The 21,232-nt window shown below is 40.7% G+C and overlaps 1 protein-coding gene across 7 annotated transcripts in view; it reads left to right on the top strand.

Annotated features, from left to right (window-relative positions):
* Positions 1 to 11,991, top strand: part of LOC107680625 (rap guanine nucleotide exchange factor 2-like) — a 142,817-nt gene extending 130,826 nt beyond the window's left edge. For 4 of the 7 annotated variants that reach the window (XM_016476608.1, XM_016476610.1, XM_016476613.1 and 1 more), the window contains 3 exons: positions 970 to 1,171; positions 2,987 to 3,438; positions 4,700 to 5,621. In XM_016476608.1, the coding sequence (XP_016332094.1) occupies positions 970 to 1,171; positions 2,987 to 3,438; positions 4,700 to 5,025 (980 nt within the window). In that variant the 3' untranslated portion in view covers positions 5,026 to 5,621. Of the gene's footprint in view, positions 1 to 969; positions 1,172 to 2,986; positions 3,439 to 4,699; positions 5,622 to 10,921 lie in introns of those variants that run through there. The other 3 variants (XM_016476609.1, XM_016476607.1, XM_016476612.1) reach the window with 3 other exon arrangements.
* The last annotated feature ends 9,241 nt before the right edge of the window (positions 11,992 to 21,232 follow it).

Raw genomic sequence — 21,232 nt, 5'->3', positions numbered from 1 at the left:
ACCGAACCCAAAACCTTCCGTCCCTTTGAGGTGTTGGTTGCTTTTGAAGTATTGAGACACAACCAATGAGATGTTTTGTTTTCAGTTATGTATTTCAGTCCTATGATTAATCAGTTGCATTTGTGTCCAGACTTTCTTTAGTAGTAATATCAAATGTTATTTTTGTTTTGTATAGTACATTGTTAGTTGGAGGTTCCACTAATGATTTTATACTTTTCTAAATATCAGAAATGCTGACATTTGCGTGAACTCTCTCACCAAGTCTAGACAGTGTTTTTGCTCCTGTTGTAGCTGGCAGAGGCAGGCTAGTGCTGTAGCTGTGTGTGTGTGTGTGTGTGTGTGTGTGTGTGTGTGTGTGTGTGCGCTTGTTACTGAAGTAACTGCCTGGTTTTGATTAGCTAATCTAAGAAAGGGGTGACTCTAGTGTTTAGGAGTTGAATCTTCTCTGACACCCTGAATATAAACTCTTCTTTCTTGCACTAATCATTGTATCATCAATTTCATCATGATGTAAATAGGAAGGCTTATTATCCATTAGTAGGTTAAATTAACAACTGTTGTGCAATTGTTTGACACTTATTTCAAGTTATGACTTTGCAACCACAAAATGCAGGCATACAGTGTGAACACTGACACAATATCTCACAGATATTCAATAGCTCTGTTCCAAAATCTAGTATACTGCATTTTAAGACTGCATTTTAATCCTTCAAAGTCAAGGCATTCCCAGAATGCATTGTGACAAGTTCAGTAAAAATAGGTTATAAATAAAAAACTGGTTATATTTATGTTTTATTCAGAAGTCAAAAGTAACTCTACAATAGTTGGTTGGCAGCAAGGTAGCTCCATATATTCTGGAACAAAATATTTTTAGGTGAAAAGAGGCAATTATAGAATGGGGTACCGCAGGGCTCTGTATTAAGGCCAAACCGTTTTCTGATCATGTCGTTCTGTGTACTCATTTGCCAGGCTATGGAAGAGCAGGTGACTATCTGTCGGACTCTGGCCACAGCGAGATCTCCTCACGCTCCAGTCTGGTGAGCACCTCCTCCCTGGATATGGGACAAGATGAACGCAGGCATCGATATGGAGTAATGGCTGGGGAGGGCCACGGCAGTGGCCATCGGCTAGAACGCAGGGCTACTGCTGATCCTGACCAGTACAGCTTGGGGTAAGCAGTACTCATTACTCTTTCAACTAGTTGTATTGTTGCCTGAATCACTAGTCAGTTAATTGGTCTAAAGCAGTACTTCTCAAACTTTTTACACCAAGTACCACCTCAGAAAATATTTGGCTCTCCAAGTACCACCATAATGACCAACATTAAAATACAGCAGCGTAGTAGGCCTAATTATTCAACTACAGCTATGCACAGTTAAAAAATGAGGCAGTTTTATTCCTAATAAGAATATTTATTATTGTCTGCCACTTTAAACATTGTAAATACAGTTTGAACATTAACACTACACTGTGCTTACATACAGGTAAATAAAAAACGTAAATGATTAAATTAAAATGTACTGTACCTATAAGTTAAATAAAAACTGCACTGTACTTAAAAAGTAAAAAAAAAACTGTACTGTACTTAAATGTAAAGTAAAAAATATACAGTACTTGATCAAAAAATTAACACAGGCATCATTTAGCCACCTTGCAAACTTTTTAAAAGTGTTTTAACAGTGTTTCCCAACCTTTTTTCTGCCACGGCACAGTTTTGATATGTAAAAAATCCCACGGCACACCACTAAGCATTACAAAAAAAAATAAAAAGATAGAAAGGGGAAACGTATTTTTTATTATTCTTTTTTTTTTCCAATAATTAATTGCGTCATCAGAGCTGGTATTTTGGCTTTATATATGATCAGACACTTGCACTTACTTTCTGAAAATCATACTCAAGTGGAGTTAATGAGGTTTTTGACAAGCGAGTGACAGAGATCTGTGTTTTGTCCATCATTAGAATGGCCGCATCTGAGGCAGTAAATTAATAGTGTCTTGTTTTCACCAGTTTGCAGGTTATAGTTTATTGTAGCTATATGGGCGCTCAGTTTCTCTTGTTGTTAATAAATTTGGCCAAAATCTCACGATATAAAAGACAAACAGCTATATTTAAAACGTACAAAAGTGTATTGGCTACACCTAGACAGCAAATGCTAAGACTCTTCTCTGCTCTTTATACACACAAAAACATTAGCCTTTATAGACAGCATTTCTTGAGTAAAGAAAACGCTTTACTTATTCAGACATCAGTTCTTTATTTACCCTTGCACTGCAAAGAAGTAGACGTCTGTCTTCAAACTGAACATTCATTCTGAATGAAGCAGAATGGAGTTATGAGGTTTGACTGACAATTTGAGGATCCAATGGCGTGTTTAGTCACAAGCTCTTTAGAATGCTTTTCATTGGTTAAATATTTGTAAAACCCACAAACAGACATAACAATGACCAATAGCACTGATTTAAAATAATAACGAAATATAAGAGATAAGGACGTTTTTGGTAATTTTCCACGGCACGCCCTACAACAGTGGTTGGGAAGCACTGTTTTAACATTAATTAATATTTAGTGATATTAATCAGTGATTCCTCTGCATACCACTAGAGGGGAGCCACACTTTGAGAATCAGTGGTCTAAAGCAACCCTGGGTCAGTTAGGCTGTTTTTGGGCTCATCTGACCCCATTCGGAAATGTTTCTCAGGCAGTACTTACATAAGACATGTCCTTAAGTTTAAAAGTAGATATGCAGGTTTCAAATATGAAACCATTTTTAAAAAAATTATGCATAGTGTTAAAAGTACAACACTTGTGGCGGGGCACTCAAAAATAAAGTGTTTTATTATGCAAACTGGAAATACCAGTACCACACTAAAAAGAGCAAAGAGCAAGTCTATATTAAGTTACCATCGTTTCCCATCATGGCCAAGTCCTGGCAATGCAGAGTTAGAATTTAACCCTTCTGGATTCTTCTACCCTTTCTTCTTTCAGGTCCTACTCATCAATGCAGGACTGCCGGGGTCTGTATGTGGGCGCCACCGTGCTGTCTTCCCCCAGCTCAGAGGAGCTTACCCAGGACCAGGGTGACCGGGTGTCTCTCGATGCTGCTGATTCTGGTCGTGGCAGCTGGACTTCATGTTCCAGCGGCTCCCATGACAACATTCAGACCATGCAGCAGGGCCGTAGCTGGGAGGCACTTGCAGAGGGTGCGGGGCTTTGGGGAAGCAGAGGAAGCTGGGCGTCTGCTTGCTCCTCTTCGTCCTCTGCGGCATGTTGGGGCGAGGACTCTGAGGGCGACACGGGCACCATCAAGCGAAGAGGAGGCAGGGATGTGACCACAGACCCAGAGACCAGCAGCATCACCTCCACTGGTTCAGAAGAGTCCAGGCAGCACAGTCGACGCCCCTCACCCATCACTGCAGGCAACACCAAGGCTGTGATCAGTAAGAGTCGCCACATTAACCTGGTTTGAAGGGATAGTTCACCCAAAAATGACGATTCTTTTGATATTTACTTACCCTCATGTTGATCCAGTGCTGTATGCTCTTATTTTTTCCATATAACACAAAAATGAGAAGCATCAAATAGCTTTTTTTTATTCAGTAGCATTTAAAAGTTACCATTTCTGCTAGCTTCATAATGGGCAAAAAACTTACCATAAAATTGGTCCATACACCCCATGGGCTAAGCTTTATGAAGCCATACAATAACTTTCTTTGAGGAACATTTTGGAAAAAATCTGTTATTTACTGAAAATTTTGCCCAAGTCAAGTATGATACCTTTTGGTGCTTAGCGCTCAAAAGATGTAGTGGGGGAAATATTTAGATTTTTGGGTAACACTTTAAAAGGGATAGTTCACCCAAAAATGAAAATGTTGTCATCAATTACTCACCCTCATGTCGTTTCAAACCCCTAAGACCTTTGTTCATCTTCGGAACACAAAGTAAGATATTTTTGATGAAATCCGAGAGCTTTCTGGCCATGCCTAGACAGCAAGGCGCATGCAAGTGATGCTGCTGACATAGAACTATAATTACATATAATTGACATTGTTTACGAGCAATGGAATGCACACGCATGGTACTCTCGATAATGGCGGCAGACTGTCCCGGGAAAGAAGAATTTGCTGAATAAAGTCATTATTTTTATTTTCTTTGCACACAAAAAATGTATTCTCATAGCTTCATAAAATTACAGTTGAACTGCTGATGTCACATGGACTATTTTAACGATGTCCTCACTACGTTTCTGTGCCTTGACCATGGTAGTATCCATGCTGTCTATGGAGGGTTAAAAAAGCTCTCGGATTTCATCAAAAATATCATAATTAGTGTTCTGAAGATGAACGAAGGTCTTATGGGTTTAGAACGACATAAGGGTGAGTAATTAATGACAGAATTTAGATTTTTGGGTGAACTATCTCTTTAAGAGGAACTACACCAAGTTATATTTCCTAACCTATCTGTTGTGTTTACATTTATCAAATGTTGAATTTTTGCATGAAAAATACATTCCCAACGATCATACTAACATCTGAAAATGAACACTACAATTGAACTGAACAATACAACGTGGAACAACACAACAAACTACCTACAAAAGTGATCTTTCCTGATCTAGTGCATGTCTGCATGTGTCCGTCCACGTGTGTGAGAAGCGTTACGGATATTAAACGGATCTGTGGTGTCCGTCTCCTCCCTCAGCACGGAAGGATGGTCGTTACCGAGACCCTCCTCCCACGCCGCCGGGCTACACGGCACTGACCATCACAGATGCAACCGAGGGTACGGCTCACTCGGGCAGGAGACCACCGGACTACACCACCGCCTTGCAGCGCTCCCGTCTTGTCACACATTCCCCCGACTCCCAGCAGCCCCCAGCTGTGGGAAAACCCACCCATTCGCCGGACCCCCGGGGCCGAGAAGAGGAGGAGGCAGAGGAGGTGGAAGAGGAGGGTGAGTGCTTGTCTCCCAAACTCAGAGCTCAAAGGAGGAGAGGTCCACACACAGCAGTTCCCCCCAGGCCATGAGTTACATACACCACCCCAACAGGAAGGTAAAACATCCCAAACTCCAGTTACTTCCACACTCACACACTCACGCACTCCACGCACACTCACGTACACCAGTCACGGTCTCTGCATGCCAGGAGGACAGCTCATTCACCTGCCCACCATCACCAACCACCAACGCATCTCACACAGTGCATGCGCTGCCACAGAGACAGCCTGCCCCCCGTCGCCGTGGCAACATCCCAGTCATTGCTCCCTGCTCTGACGTGTGTATTGGCTCTCACCCATCAGTGCTCACAGGAAAATCACTAGATCTGCCATCATAAATGCTTGAACACATGATAGAACCTGAAGTTGTGTTTGTGTTGTCAGGTAGCATGTAAAATATCGTTAGTACTTATCAGCACAAAGATCCTGATTTGGGGAATTGTCATTTTATAAATTTTCAGAGTAGTAGTCTTTCTTGTCTTGTCATGGTTGTCTTTGGTACGGTAAGGCCAGAGCATATTTTATTCCTTATTATATTTAGTGGTATGCCTGTGACTTTGTTCCAAACCCCAGTGCATTTCCTGCCCTAGACAGCATTTTTAAAGGGGTCATATGACATTAAAACATTATTTTGTGTATTTGGTGTAATGAAATGTGTTTATGCGGTTTAAGGTTCAAAAAAAACTTTTTTTTCCACATACTGTACATCATTGTTTCTCCTATATTTGGGTTGAACTGTTCTGGAACAGTGTTGTAAATACAACTTAACCACTGATTTCTAGTCGTGTCCTCTTTTGGCAAACCAAACAAAGTAGTTTCACACTAGAGGGCTAGAGTGAGCGGAGGCTGGCGGGCCTGAGTGAGTGGCGGCGGGCGGGCTTGAGAACGGCGCCGTCGGGCGGATTCGACGAAGGAGCGGCGGGCGGGCTTGTGGCAACCACATGTGACGACCCCGGGTCTTAACTTTTATAAAGAATATCTCTTTGGATTTGAGACTTTAGTCTTTGCAACTTTACAGATCTTCTTTATGCACCAAGAGCTTGTAACACTTCAAAGAGAAAGGAAAAATTTTAATCGCATCATATGACCCCTTTAAGTGTCAAAAATAGCACAACTATGCTGCCTTACATATTATGTGTGTGTGTATTTTTTTTATATGTAGTGTATATATAATACAGTAAATTTAAATTTAAATACAGTTGAAGTCAAAAATTTACATACACCTTGCAGAATCTGCAAAATGTTAATTATTTTACCAAAATAAGAGGTATCATACAAAATGCATGTTATTATTTAGTTAAGTACAGTGCAGTCTTATTTAGTACTGACCTGAATAAGATCTATTTCACATAAAAGATGTTTACGTATAGTCCACAAGAGAAAATAATAGGTGAATTTAAAAAAATGACCCCGTTATTCTTAATACTGTATTGTTCTCTGAATGATCCACAGCTGTATGTTTGTTTAGTGATAGTTGTTCATGAGTCCCTTGTTTGTCCTGAACAGTTAAACTGCCTGCTGTTCTTCAGAAAAAAACCTTCAGGTCCCACAAATTCTTTGGGTTTCCAGCATTTTTGTGTATTTGAACTAGGGTTGCAAAATTCTGGAAATTTTCAAGACTGGAAACTTTCCATGGGAATTAATGGGAATAAACTGGAAATTTGCAAAATTGCAGGAACTGGAAACTTAAATGTAGTTGAGAAAAAATCTTGCAGCATAATCTTGGTTAAAACTACCAGATTTAAGGCAATTTCAGTTTAATTTCTACCCTACACGTTGCTCAATCACATGCATACAGCACACTGCTTAGTGCAGGGCTATTGAGGCCACACCCTCTACATGCACTGTGCGTTCCTCCATAACATGAACAGATCATTTCTTAAATCCTGCACACAAAATATCAAAATGTCCATCTTGGCAAGTATTCATGTAAATTACATGAATAATACAAAAAATTATGTTTAAAACTTAATTGTGCTGTGTGTAATATACTGTGCAACTAAAATAGGCTATACCATTGTAAAAACAAATACACTGACTGAACAAACATTTAGGTGAGATAATAATAAAACGGAAGTCTAAAAATGACCTTCCCCCACACACAATCCCCTCTAGTCACCTAAGAGGGGGATTCCCCTCCATTTTCTCTGAAGCCACACTTGCTGCATTTGAGCCCAAAGACTACATCTAAGTTTTGATATTCTAAATATATTTGAGTTTACAAAATATGTGTGTAAAACTTCCTTGTGCTGTGTGTAATATACTGTGCAACTAAATTAGGCTATACCATTGTAAAAACAAATACACTGACTGAACAAACCATAGACTGGAACAAACATTTAGGTGAGATAATAATAAAACAGAAGTCTAAAAATGACCCTCCCCCATACACAATATCCTCTAGTCACCTAAGAGGGGGATTCCCCTCCATTTTCTCTGAAGCCACACTTGCTGCATTTGAGCCCAAATACTACATCTAAGTTTTGATATTCTAAATATATTTGATCTATGGGATTCAAGTTTAACTAGTAAATACCAAAAAGTGTTTTTACAGTAGCTAGCTAGCCAGTAAATCAAGATATGAAAAATCTAAGCGAGTTAGCACTATTTCATTGACCATTTATGAGGTATGTGCTAGCTAGCTCAAGCTCAAGCTAGCTGATGCTCTTTCTGCTAGCCAGTTTTCTGTTATCATGCAGAAGAACAGTACTGGTCAAAAGTTTGGACACATTACTATTTTTAATGTTCTTAAACATTGCATATATTTTGCTCATCAAGCCTACATTTATTTGATCAAAAATGCAGAACAAAACAGTAATATTGCGCAGTATTACTGGTATTATAATTTAAAATAATGGTTTTCTGTTTTAATATACTTTAAAACAATGTATATCTGTGATGCAAATCTGAATTTTCAGCATCATTACTCCAGTCTTCAGTGTCACTTGATTCTTCAGAAATCATTCTAATATGCTTATTTATTATCAATTTTGGAAACAGTTGTGCTGCTTATATATTTTTTATTACCTGTGATTATTTTTTCAGGATTCTTTGATGAATAAAGAGTAAAAAAAAAAAAAAAAAAACAGAATGGTTGTTGTATTTGTGTTCGTCACGTGTGTAATAAATAAAAAGAAAAAAAAAAAAAAAAAGAACAGCATTTATGTAAAATAGAAATCCTTTTTTCAAAAGAATCCAAAATATTAGAGAAATATAGAAGCTCAATGCGGATAACATCTTGATTAGGTGAAAACCGAAACCAAGCCATTCACACAGATGCATATTCAGCGCATTTTTAGACGGACAAATATGACTGCTGCACTCGCGTCTCACACAAGAGATGTAGCCATGCAAAGTTAAAACAGTTTAAACTTTTAGAAAACACGTCGCAAATTTGTGGAGGCTTTTTTTTTTTTTCTCTTATGTTTTTAAATGCAATCTGCGTGATGGGCGAATCGGCTCTGACAAATCCAAATTAAACCCTGCGGCTCGTGACGACACATTGATGTCCTAAGACACGAAACGATCGGTTTGTGCCAGAAACCGAACAGTATTTATATCATTTTTTACCTCTAATACAACACTATGTCAACTTCCTTGAGCACGCGCACGGCATCCGATGCGTGAGGTGTGTAGTTTACGCAAGTGCCGGAAGTGATCTCTCGCGTGTATACGTCACTCATTGGTTACACAGTGCACAGTCATTGTAGGTACGACGGCTAATCAAAATGGTACTTCTTACTTGCGCTTATCCGGATTGTTCAAACCGACTTAAAACTAAAAGATTACGTTCTCTTGCGCGAACTCATTCGGGAGTGGTGACTTTCCACGTATTCCCAACTTCTGAGCCTGCTCGCCTGAAGTTATGGTTGATTGCTCTTCGGCTGGATATCAACACACCCATTAATGTAAACTACGCCAGAGCGCGTACACACCTCACGCATCGGATGCAGTGCGCGTGCTCAAGGAAGTTGGACATAGTGTTGTATTAGAGGTAAAAAATTATATAAATACTGTTCGGTTTCTCGCACAAACCGATCGTTTCGTGTCTTAGGACATCAGTGTGTCGTCACGAGCCGCAGGGTTTAATTTGGATTTGTCTGTGCATGTTTTCTTTACTCTCATAGATTTTGTTACCATTGCCATGCATTATACGACTGATAGACTGCAACGGCTGGACTTAAAAATCATAATTTGTGTTCTACTGAAGAAACAAAGTCACCTACATCTTGAATGCCCTGGGGGTAAGCAGATAAACATCAAATTTTCATTTTTGGGTGAAGTACCCCTTTAAGACCTATTTAATCCGCATATAAAACATTAGAAATTAGATATTTGTTTAATTTTTATTGTGTGTTTTGACTGTTAAAACAAAAAATATTTGTTGTTTTTCTCAATAAATTGGGTTAATTTAAAAATACAGTGGTTAAATTTAAACATTTTTTTCTATTGAGTTTTGTTTTTAAAAAAATTATAAAAAATGTCAATAGTTATCGATACCGAACGATATAAAACATTATATCGTTGATACATTTTTTAGCTATATTGCCCAGCCCTAATTCAAATGCTCACTGATGCAAAACCATGCATTAAGAGCCGGGGGGTGAAAACTGTTTGAATTTAAAGATTAGGGTAAATTTAACTTATTTTATCTTCTAGGAAACAAGTATCTTCTGTAGCTTCTAAAGGGTAGTACTAAATGAAAAAATATGATATTTAGGCAAAATAAGAAAAATGTACACATCCTCATTCTGTTTAAAAGTTTTCACCTGAATAAATATCTTATTCAGGTCAGTACTAAATGAACAATAACATGCATTTTGTATGATCCCTCTTATTTTGGTAAAATAATTAACATTTTGCAGATTCTACAAGGTGTATGTAAACTTTTGACTTCAACTATATATATTAATATCTAATTATAAATATTTATAATCTATATAAATCTCTCTCTCTCTCTCTTTCTATGTATATATACACATACATATAGACACAAACATATATAGAATCAATGCTTCACTCCAAACTACGCCATCTAAAATAGAATTTTATATAGTTATAGTGTTCATTTTATTCACTACTGACAACTATTTCTGTCTTTTCAAAAACGGACTTTTTTGTATGCCATGTGTTTTTTTATGGTTAGAGTTACATTTTTCGTTTAACAGTTATGGTTAGTCACTTGTGAGTGATGTGAGTAACATGTTGCTGCATATGAAGTAGGTGATAGTGATAGACATATGAAGTACTGGGTGATATAGCTAAAAAATTTATCAACGATATAATGTTTCATACCATTCGGTATCGATAATTATTGAAATTTTGTATAACCTTTTTTAAAACAAAAAGCAATAGAAAAAAGGTGTGCTGTCTGCGTCACTCATAGCACGTGTCTATATCATGCACTATATCGAACATTTTTTCTATCGATATCGAAGAAGGTGTACCGTCGATAAATACCGATACTGCTTTATCGCCCAGGCCTAATATGAAGCATTTCATATCAGTGACCATTTCAGTTAGGATGCTGTTTTACCTGCCATGATGGTTTTAAGTTTTTTTTTTTAGCATTGCATTATTTGGTTCCAAACAGTGGTGTGCTTGCACCATCAACATGAGTATTCCTGTGATTACAAAACTAGTGGCAACTGTTTGCTAGAATAAGATGATACAAGTTTTATTCCAGTTTTGGTTCCTTTGCTTTTACATGCACAAAACTGCACTTGCATCTGTTTACTGCAAATGCAGTGTAAGAGATGTGAAGTTTGTGACACCAAAGGCAGTTTCTGCTGAGACAATGAGTAATGAGAAATGCACATTATCAATAACAGTTCACTTTCACATGTCACTCGGGTTTGGATCAGAGCCTGTGTGTTTAGGTGATTACGTCCTTGATGCTCACAGAGATTCTCTCTTCTTCCTCCAGAGGATGAGCAGGTGTCTGCTGTTTGAAAGGGGGTGACACTGGCTGCACTGCTGCATTGACTCATGGCCAATATGGGGCATTCACATGTCAGACAGACAGACCATCCAGTCTACATTTTGCCGGCACTGCCTCTCTCCCTCAATGATGGATTCATCTCCCTGCCCTGCCTTAATGCATCATGGGGGGTTTAATGCCCTGCATGCTAAGAAATACTGTGAAGAAAGGAGGCGAGCAAAAAATAACTTATTTGGCACTTTGGAGAATGGAAAAATGAACTGAACTGAAACTCGAACACAGCGCTTTGACATTCTCACACACACACACACACACACACACACACACAAAATCTACTGTTAACTGTTATCTTCAGACAGTTCCCTCTTTCCTTCTGCTTAAAGGTCACATGAACGTTTAGTAGTTCCCTTCAGCACTTTTTAACTGTTTTTAAGGTGTAAACTGATGCACACGATCAACATTTCAGTCACCCAATTCTGGACATGCAGTTTGGATGGCAAAGAAGGCTTGGCTACAACTTAACGCCACTCCTTTTCACATCAGTCCTGATGACAACACTCATATCTGTGTGGTTCAATATAACAGTATTATATTCGCTGGAGCACGACTTGAAGGACATCTCTTCTGCTGGATGACTATAAATGGAGTTCACATTGACTCCTGACATACGTAGCACACCGATTTAATACGGAAGGCGCTTTGTGAGAGGAAATGATGCTAAGTGAAGCCTTAGTGAGTGATTTTAATTGGTTTTTGGCTGCAGTGGGTTTGAGAGCTGTAAGAAAGCATCAGGTTTGGTCAAAGGCCTCATAACAAACATGATACAAAAACAAAAGGCTGAATAAATTTACATCTGTTGGTAATCGAGGAGCCAAAGTCCATTAAAAGTGAATCAGTTCAGCTTCAAGAAGCTTTTAATGATGAAGAGGAAATGTACACACTCATCTTTGATATGACGCAGGCGGTTTTATCAGTTCAGTGCCTATCCAGCTTTAAAAGCATTTGCTGTGGCTGTGGCACAACATCAAGCCCCCTGTTGGTTAAGGTGAGAACTGCAGGCTACTCAGGCAATTGGGGATGTTTTATTCGGGTGCTACTTTCTGCCTCTCATTAAGTGAAACCATTAAGTTGGTGTGTGAAAGATGGTGGCTTCTGTGTTAAGTTTTTCTTTACGAGGGCTCAAGTCATGCATGTTTCTCCTGGAGTGGGCCTTGAACTAACTACCACTGCTGCACAACAGCTTCCACAATCACTCACAGGAACTCAACTGAAATGTGCTTTTGAGACTCCGGTGGGCCGGAAACACGCAAACCCACCCGAAGTCCACCAGTCAGAGCAGAACTGAACCGGTGGGAGCACATCACTTTTATTCTTTCATTTTAATCACTGAGTTAAGCTGATCACATTGATCAGTAGTTAGAAACAATAGACTAAAGAAGAAAAAAGAAGTTTGCAGTGTTTTCCACTGTACTCTGTAACATAACTACTTCAATGTTTCGTTCTCTAGTTGCTTGTTTGCTTGTTTGTTTGTTCGTTCGTTTGTAGGTTTTTGTTTGTTTTTGGCTCCCACACATTTTTTTTTTTTTTAATAATGGTTGCGGATACAGTTGTTAATAAAAACAACACATTTGTAACAGTAACTATATCGACCATCTGCTACCCCCTATTTTTTTATTATTGCTCTTTTGTTGATTCTGCATTAAGGACTTTGTTTTCAAACATTGTTTTAAATGACCTCTGGCACCATCTAGTGTTTGCACAAGATAAGACATGGAAGTAACTTGAAATGTGTATCTCATACTTTTCTAACTGACAAATGTATGTTGGGGTTAATAAAAGACATCTGTATCGATCTGTTGTTCAACACTTTGCTTTTTCAGTGTTTCTTCAGAGATTTTGACGAGCCAAAGAAGATAAACTGGGTCATGTACAGGGTAAGGTGACCAGATATCTCAAAAGGAAACCGGGGACATTTCCTAATTCAGTGGCCAAAATATCATCTCCCTTGTTATTGGCTACGTTCACACTGTCAATTTTTGGGACTGACAACCGCGTTTACTTACAGGTGTGAGTCGAGAAATGCGGGACAGATTAACGCAGGGGCCTACCGGGCACGTGCCCAGGGCACTAGACCAGAGGGGGGCCCAGTCGAAATACTGCTCCTCCAGGAACGCGATTTCAACCGTGCCCCCTCGGGATTTTAAGCAAAGTGGATTTTGAATGCAGCTTCCAAAAGACCAAAAATGGCTGAATAATATTTTTTTTATATTTGATACGATTAGAACGTTCAGTAAGCACAGCATCAGATGCCAAATTCAAATCTGCATTTGTGTTTTGGCTGGCGCTGAGCCAGACGCGTTTTTACAGTGCTGCGCATTATAACCAATCACACAGGATTCTGTTGAGCTTATGAATGCAATGGCCAATCAGAGGCATTCAGATGAGTCATCGCTGAAAAGCCCGTGTTTTGTTCAGTGCGCGCTCGCTGACTGAATGCTGCTTTCTGGCGAATTCTCTCATCATGAACAAAGTGCAGATGTGTGTACGATGTCAGATATTCATTTCACAGTATAAACAGCTTCAGTGATTATAATGGGAGTTGTTGAGAGTGCTTGAACTCTGTCTAGACTGAAGTTAATATTCTTTGATAATGCAAATATTCTTTGCTCTCTTTATGTACAATGAAAGTGTTATAATTAGTAACTCGCAATGTTTTTTATTAAATTTACATTAAATACAAAGTCAGTCGTATTAAAAAATATTCTATGACATGACACCCATATCTAGTGCAAGTTAAAAGACGGGTTTTATGCATAGGCTAGTTAATAGATTACACTAATATTAGGCTACTTTTCCCATAGCCCATTATAGATAAACTAACATGATCTATAAAGGTGCAAAATGTATTTATATTTGAGAATTGTGATATTTTATGATATAGTTAACAAGGTAGGGAAAATTTCGAATAAAAAAGGAACGAAATTTCAACCGAGGGGGCCTTTAATCGGTCCATGCCCAGGGCACAGCTGAGTCATAATCCGTCCCTGTCAAAATGTCCTGTTCACACAGTAACTTGCAGTAGCGTCTCGAATGCTGACTGTATGAACGTGCAACGGGAGTCAAGCCCGTATTCCTTACCAGTAACCATAGCGACAGTGACTAGAGTAATATAAGTTGGCGACGTCCATAAAACTACAAGTCTTATCACTTTCTGACACAACAAGAGTCCAACTGAGCCACAAGTTAATCCGTAAAGTCTTCATTAACTGACAGCAACTTTTATATTTGGGTGGAGAGTGGAGAATTTGAGCCGCACGCAGAACACAAAACTGACGGGAGCGGCTCCGGTGGAAAACTGACAGGATCTAAAACTTTCAGATGACACGCAGCTCATTTCTCCGTCACTGTACCAAAAACACACATGACAACACCTAATGCCGGGTTCAGACTACACTGGACACAACAGATTGAGTCTCTCCTAGCCTGCTTCCCCGACTCATAGTTTGCTTGGTCGCTGGAACTCCTTTCTTAGGTGAACCAAAGCAAACAAATAACTGATCTGCTTTACGCCACTGTGCAGCTCGGTGAACGTAAGTGTCCAGTGCTCGCACTGGACACAGCAGATTGAGTCTCTCCTGGCCTGCTTCCTGGAAGGGAGGAGGACAAAAGGCCTGTAGTACAATGGGACCTGCCGATGAGGTGGGCACTTTAGGGACATTCTCGGGTAAAGGAATGCCCTAACCATGCCGGGGCAAACTCCAGGCCTGACACAGCAAGAGCCTGGAGGTCCCCTATCCTCTTCAGCGAGGATATAGCGAGCAAGAAGATAGTCTTAAGTGTGAGGAGCTTGCCTGAGGTATCTTCGATGGGTTCAAAGGGAGCTTTGCACAGAGCCTCCAGAACCACTGCCAGATCTCATGAGGGCACCTTGGTGCACTGTACTGGCCTTAGCCTCCGGGTGCCACGTAGGAAATGTGTAACTAACGGGTGTCTTCCCACTGACTGACCACCCTGAAGGGTGTGCTAAGCAGCTATGGCCACCACATAAACCTTCAGAGTGGTGGAGGATAACCCTGTGGAGAATTGCTCCTGCAGAAACTCCAGAACTGTACCAACTGGGCAGTTGACTGGGTCTTGCAGTCGCTGTCCGCACCAAGAGGTGAACATTTTCCACTTCAAGGCTTACAGTTTCCTCGTGGCGGGAGCTCTGGACTGGAGTATGGTCTCAACAACCTCAGTTGAGAGACCAGATGCTATGAGCTGTGCCCTCTCAGGGGCCACGCCCACAACTTCCATAACTCCGGGCGGGGGTGAAGGATGGTGCCCCCCGCCTGAGAGAGGAGGTCCCTCCTGATCGGAATCTCCAGTGGAGAGCCGTCGAGGAGGGACACCAGGTCCGAGAACCATACTCGGGCTGGTCAGAATGGGGCTACTAGCAAAAGACGGACCCCGTCCCGGCGTACTCTCTCCAGAACACCTGGGAGCAGAGCGATCAGGGCAAATGTGTACAGACGAAGCCTCGGCCATGTCTGCACCATGGCATCCAGCCCAAGTGGAGCCGGATGCGTGAGGGAGAACCAGAGCGGACAGTGTGTGGTTTCCTGCGACGCGAATAGATCCACTTCCGCCTGGCCAAACTCCCCCCAAAGGAGCTCCATCACTTCTGGGTGGAGCCTCCATTCCCTGGGCCTCAGCCCCTGTCTCGACAGGATGTCTGCTCCCTGATTGAGATGCCCAGGGATGTAGAATGCTCTTAGCAAGAGGAACTTTCCCTGAGCCCACAGAAGGATCTGGTGCGCCAGCGTGTAAAGGGGGCGCGAGCGCAGACCACCCTGCCGATTTATGTAGGAGACCACCAATGTGTTGTCTGTGCGGACAAGCACATGATGTCACCTTAGATCTGGAAGGAAGTGTTTCACAGCTCAAAACACGGCCAACATCTCCAGGCAGTTGATGTGCCACATGAGATGATGGCCTTCCCACAGACCTCGGGCAGAGCGGCCACTCATGACTCCCTCCCTCAACCCCTCACGGCTGTGAGAATTGCTTCGATACGAGCAGGAGACAACTGTGCCTGCATCATTGTCGAATACCACACCACGCCCAGATAAGTGGTCCTCTGTAGTGGAGAAAGCACACTTTTCTTGGCAGATCTATGATCGGACGCAACCCCCCATCCTTCTTCGGAACGATGAAGTAACGGCTGTAGAACCCTGATTCTCTCAAGAGAGGAGGAACACGTTCTATGGCCTCCTTCCTCAAGAGAGTTTCTACTTCTTGTTCCATTACCAAAGCCTGCTCGGGGCCCACTAATGTAGGAATAACCCTGTTGAAGCGAGGTGGACGAGAACCGAACTGAATTCTGTAACCTCTCTACAGTCTGCAGGATCCATTGTGAGACATTCGGCAGAAGTTTCCACGCTGCCAGAAAATCTACTAAGGGAACCAGTCTCTCGAGACTGGGGTCTGGTGTTACTAGACGAGCCACTTTGGTGCCCTGAAGCGATTGACCGGCAGTACTGTACCGTCACCGGGCGGCAGCTGGGAATTTTGCTCGCGGGAGCGCTCTGTTTCTGGGTCTGGCGATATGAGGAGCTAGACGGCTGGGACTGCTCCCGCTCAGCAGTCCCAAATACCTGGGGCCGGCGAGGGAGGAAGCGCTGGAATGCCGCCGCTTGCTTCTTCGCCTCCTGAAACCTCTCGATGACAGTGTCTACTGCGCCGCCGAAGAGGCCAGAAGGCGATAGCGGGGCATCCAGCAGGAAGAATCTGTCCTTATCTTGTAACTTGGACAGATTCAACCACAGGTGTCGCTCCGTGGCCACGAGAGCTGCCATGGAACAGCCGATGGCTCTGATCGTTTCCTTGGTGGCCCAAAGTGACAGATCTGTCACGCAGTTCGGCGACGCAGTTCAGATCGTCAGATTCCTCTCCCTCCCTAGTGTCCAGGTCTTTTAGCAGGTCGGCCTGGTACGCCTGCAACACCGCCATAGTGTGCAGACATGCCTGATAGGGTGGCTGACCTGCCGCCGAATGCGCTTTTCCAACTAGGCTGGATGTCAGTCTTACTGGCCTAGTAGGAAGCTTCGGGGCCTTCAGAGACGATGCTGATGACGGGGACAGATAGCTCGCGAGTGTCAGTTCCACCGCCGGCATCGCCCCATATCCCTTCTCATTCAGCCCTGTGATGTTGGACTAATTAGATGCTGTGGGGCTGAAGAGTCGGGACGAATATGGTTTCTCCCACGATCTCGAAAGCTCAGAATGGAGATCGGGGAAAAAAGGAAGCCCCGACGTGAAGGTTGCGATCTAGATTTAAGGAAGCGCTCGTCCCAAGAGCAAGTTGCAAAGAGCCAAGAGCAAAGTCCTGTTTCTCGGCTGGCCATTCGATGTTCAGTTTAGCTACAGCACGAGTCACAACCTCCACGAGCTCCTCATACGCGAGGGACTGTGGTGGCGTGTCCACAGTCTCCTCCGTTTCGACGCTCATCAGATCAACCTCCTCGGAGGAAGATAGATGAAGCGCCTGGCCCTCTCTCCGGGGGGAAGAAACCGCTGGGCGGGCTTCCGATCCCTGAGAGGGGGCCGTGGATCTAGCGGGTGAGGACCGAGAAAAGTATGAGCCCGTCTCGGATCCCTCTGCTAAATCCACTTGTAATCCCCACGATAACAGCCGCCACTGTGCCTCAGCAACAGTGGCGCCGGACCCAGCAGGATCGCGAACCTGGCCGCTTTCATCGAAGACGGCCAGGCGGGAGCGAAGCACACGGAGCGGGAGAAGCTCACAATCATGGCAGGCAGCCCCCTCGAGAGCTGTGCCGTGCATGCTCCGCTCCCAAACAGACGACGCACAAATCGTGTGTATCCCCACCCGAGATATAACGTGGGCAGGGAGGGACGACTTGAAACACTGTCCGCTCGCCACATTTGCTTTTGATTTACACTTTGGCATTTTTCTCACTTGCTAACAGAGTTTTTCTGACTGACTGAGTGCTTTGCATATATTCACACACACACCACAGACACGCTCGCTGAAGAGCAAAAAGCTAACGTGTGCTTGCCGTATGCGCCTTTATGCTTCCTGGTTGCTTATGTCACCCCGCTCGTGACGTCTCGCTTCGCTATTGGAAAGATTTCACACATGCTTCAGTACAGTGTCTCACCGGGGGCATTCCCAAAGCATTCGACGCAGCGTCTCTTTCCCTTCGGGGAACCATGGTTACATACGTAACCTCGAGACGTTTTTCTTAGACAAAATATTTTCTTCTTAACTTTACCTAAAAATCCACCAGATGCCCCATATGTAAATTCTCCAGATGTGTGTCGTTAAAAAGGCTCAATAGGCTACGCATCCTTTGACCCACTGAACTTTTCCCTGAACTTTTGGCAAAGTTCACAAGGATACACTCGCAGGTGCATACCATAAAATGGATGGAATGGATATCCTTTGATCACTGAACAGAAAAATTATCTGTTTTGATCACTGAACTTTAGGTGACACAACACCAAAGTTAACAATGCCAGATCCCTCAGAACTTATTAGATTGCATACGAGTCACAACCCCAGAAACATCTTTAGAGGTTTTACAACCTTTTGAAATACAGTAGCTACACTGATATGGACGCATCAGTAATCATACAACCCAGACACCCACCACCATTTTTATTTCGCTGCACTGCGTGAGACGAAATATTTGCATTTCGTACCATGTTGTAAAAACTTTAGATGTTTAATTACGTACGTCTGTTTCAATTGATAGATAACACACCACAAGTGTTACGGGCGGAAAATCAAAGAGTCCCTGTCTTGTTTTTACCGCTTTCATCCTGATATTTTAACTATGGTGTAACCTACGTCTTCAAACTGTTATACCACACCGCAAATTTTAAGATTGACAAAAATCAAAGAGTAAATAAAGGAATTACTAAATTAAGTGTGAATAACTAAACTAAAATAAAACAACATTTTCCTGTGGTTTATATGTGATTGTTTAGAAGGAAAACTTGTATAGGCTAACCTAATTTTTAAAGTGAAAAAGCTTTAGGATGAATGCTGAATGGTTTCATCAATTAAGAAATGTCAAAGGTTTATTAAAACCAACTCTCTTTAATTTTAAAAACGTTATTTTGTTTAATTCTTTTACCATACATTTCAATATTTGCGTTGGTCTCTCCTTACGGTGTTAGGGGCAGGTAGTGGGGTGTGGTTTTACCACGACGCTAGTAACTTCATTCTGAGTTTGTGCAGCGGCGAGTGATTGTATAACAATCTGTACCTTTTTTTTTTTTTAATTGTAATGTTAGACTACAAGATTTTGACAACTACCGTATGCTGTTGTTTTAACGAACGTATCTGGTACTTTTTGTTTTAGATCAGCGTAACATGCTCAGCTCTTTTTATATTTTATTTTATTTAACTTTGTATCAGTAACAAACTCTACCTTTTTAAAAGTGCAACATAGATTTTGACAAGTATCTTATGCTGTTGCTTAACGGTCTGATATTTTTTTGTTTTGGATCACGGTAAGATCCTCAACACTTTTTATTTTATTTAACTTTGTCAAACTCTGCCTTTCCTAAAATTGTTTAACAACACTTAAATGCTCGTCTTGACTTGTTTTTACTGTTTTTTCTGGAAAACAGTCATTACATTGCTCATATTGCATGTATGTTTGATGTTTTTCTTCAAATGTGTGTGAAAAACTTTAATAAAAACTTCCTTTCATCCCGTTTACCAATCGATACACCATTTCACAAAGTTTAAGTTTAAAGCACATAGTTTTTGAACAGTTTCAATGTACTGCTTCAAAAACACATTCCAAAACAAAAAGAGAACTCATAAATTCCTTTGGATCGGTGGGGTGGATAAACAGATGTCCAGTTAGATTTGTGCTGTTGTCCAAGATAAATATGTAACACTTTACTGTCTAACATTAAATCAACACTGCTTGTGAAAATAGTGAATGTTAAAATTTACACAGAAATGTGCAACTAGCATCTGTTTTTGATTTCTTTATTTTACACATGCACATAATTCCAGGTGGTCCTAAACACAGGGATCTTTGTGCTCTTCTGAATTTTTATGACAGTCATCAATCAAATTTTTGACACTTAGTCGCCTATACCCTCTCTCACAAACCATTATTAGTCTTCATGATTTATGGTACATTCCTAAATACAGTACATCCACTGATCTATCTAGTTGATCTATAGTCTGTAAACTTCTAGAATCTCTCACATCAGGAAAACTACTTCCATATTAAGTTATCTATATTCTAATTTAAAGTTAAATCCACATGCTTCAGTTTCATTTGCTCTCTAAAAACTGATTGGATGTATTCTTTTGACATATAAAGATTAATATAAAAATAAATATTTATTGATAACAGAAAAGTCAATTATAATTTTGTTAATAAGATTATTTACACTGAACAAAATTATAAACGCAACACTTTTGTTTTTGCCCCCATTTGTCATGAGCTGAACTCAAAGATCTAAGACTTTTTCTATGTACACAAAAGGCCTATTTCTCATATTAAGTTATCTATATTCTAATTTAAAGCTACATCCACATGCTCAAAACAGATGGTTGTCAAAGGTAACCTGTAAATTTGAGTTTAATTAAATTTGTTAAATATTTTAAAAACACTGATGTTTAATTTTGCTCTCTAAAAACTGATTGGATTTATTCTTTTGACATATAAAGATTAATATAAAAATAAATATTTATTGATAACAGAAAAGTCAATTATAATTTTGTTAAGATTATTTATTTATTTAGAATGTTAATGTAACTTAAATTGAAAAAAAGTTTGAAAACCCCTTCTATAAATTTGCATGCATAAAAAGGGTTATTTTTTTAAAGTTAATTTTGCAAAGCTGGCCTCCATAATGAACACAGGCTACCTGGTTAAATTGTGAGATGATGTCAAAAAATATTCTTTAATCAATGGCTCAGTGTTTTCTCTTTCTCCCTTGTTTTAGAGTACACTGATGCTGATGAATAATCAAAGTAAAGACTTTTTTTCTATTACTGCTATAGCTTTGAAATAAGAAATAAGTCCAGTGTAGGGACTAGTGTCTTTTTTATTGATTATCTAATATATTTAGTTACAACATACCATTGTACTATCTTTTAAGCTCTCATCCAGCTTTTTGTGTCACTTATGTTCATTTTACAAGTAATGCTGAAGTCCTGCATGGCCATTTTGAGATGCAATATTACTTATTCATTCACTTGTCTGATTCATTAAAAAAACCAACACCCCTCCTCCAAAAAAAAAAAAAAAACACTTT

This window comes from Sinocyclocheilus anshuiensis, unplaced genomic scaffold (genome assembly GCF_001515605.1).
Source record: "Sinocyclocheilus anshuiensis isolate Anshui unplaced genomic scaffold, SAMN03320099.WGS_v1.1 scaffold328, whole genome shotgun sequence".
In the NCBI taxonomy this organism is placed as follows: domain Eukaryota; kingdom Metazoa; phylum Chordata; class Actinopteri; order Cypriniformes; family Cyprinidae; genus Sinocyclocheilus; species Sinocyclocheilus anshuiensis.
This window is presented reverse-complemented; position numbering and strand designations above follow the sequence as displayed.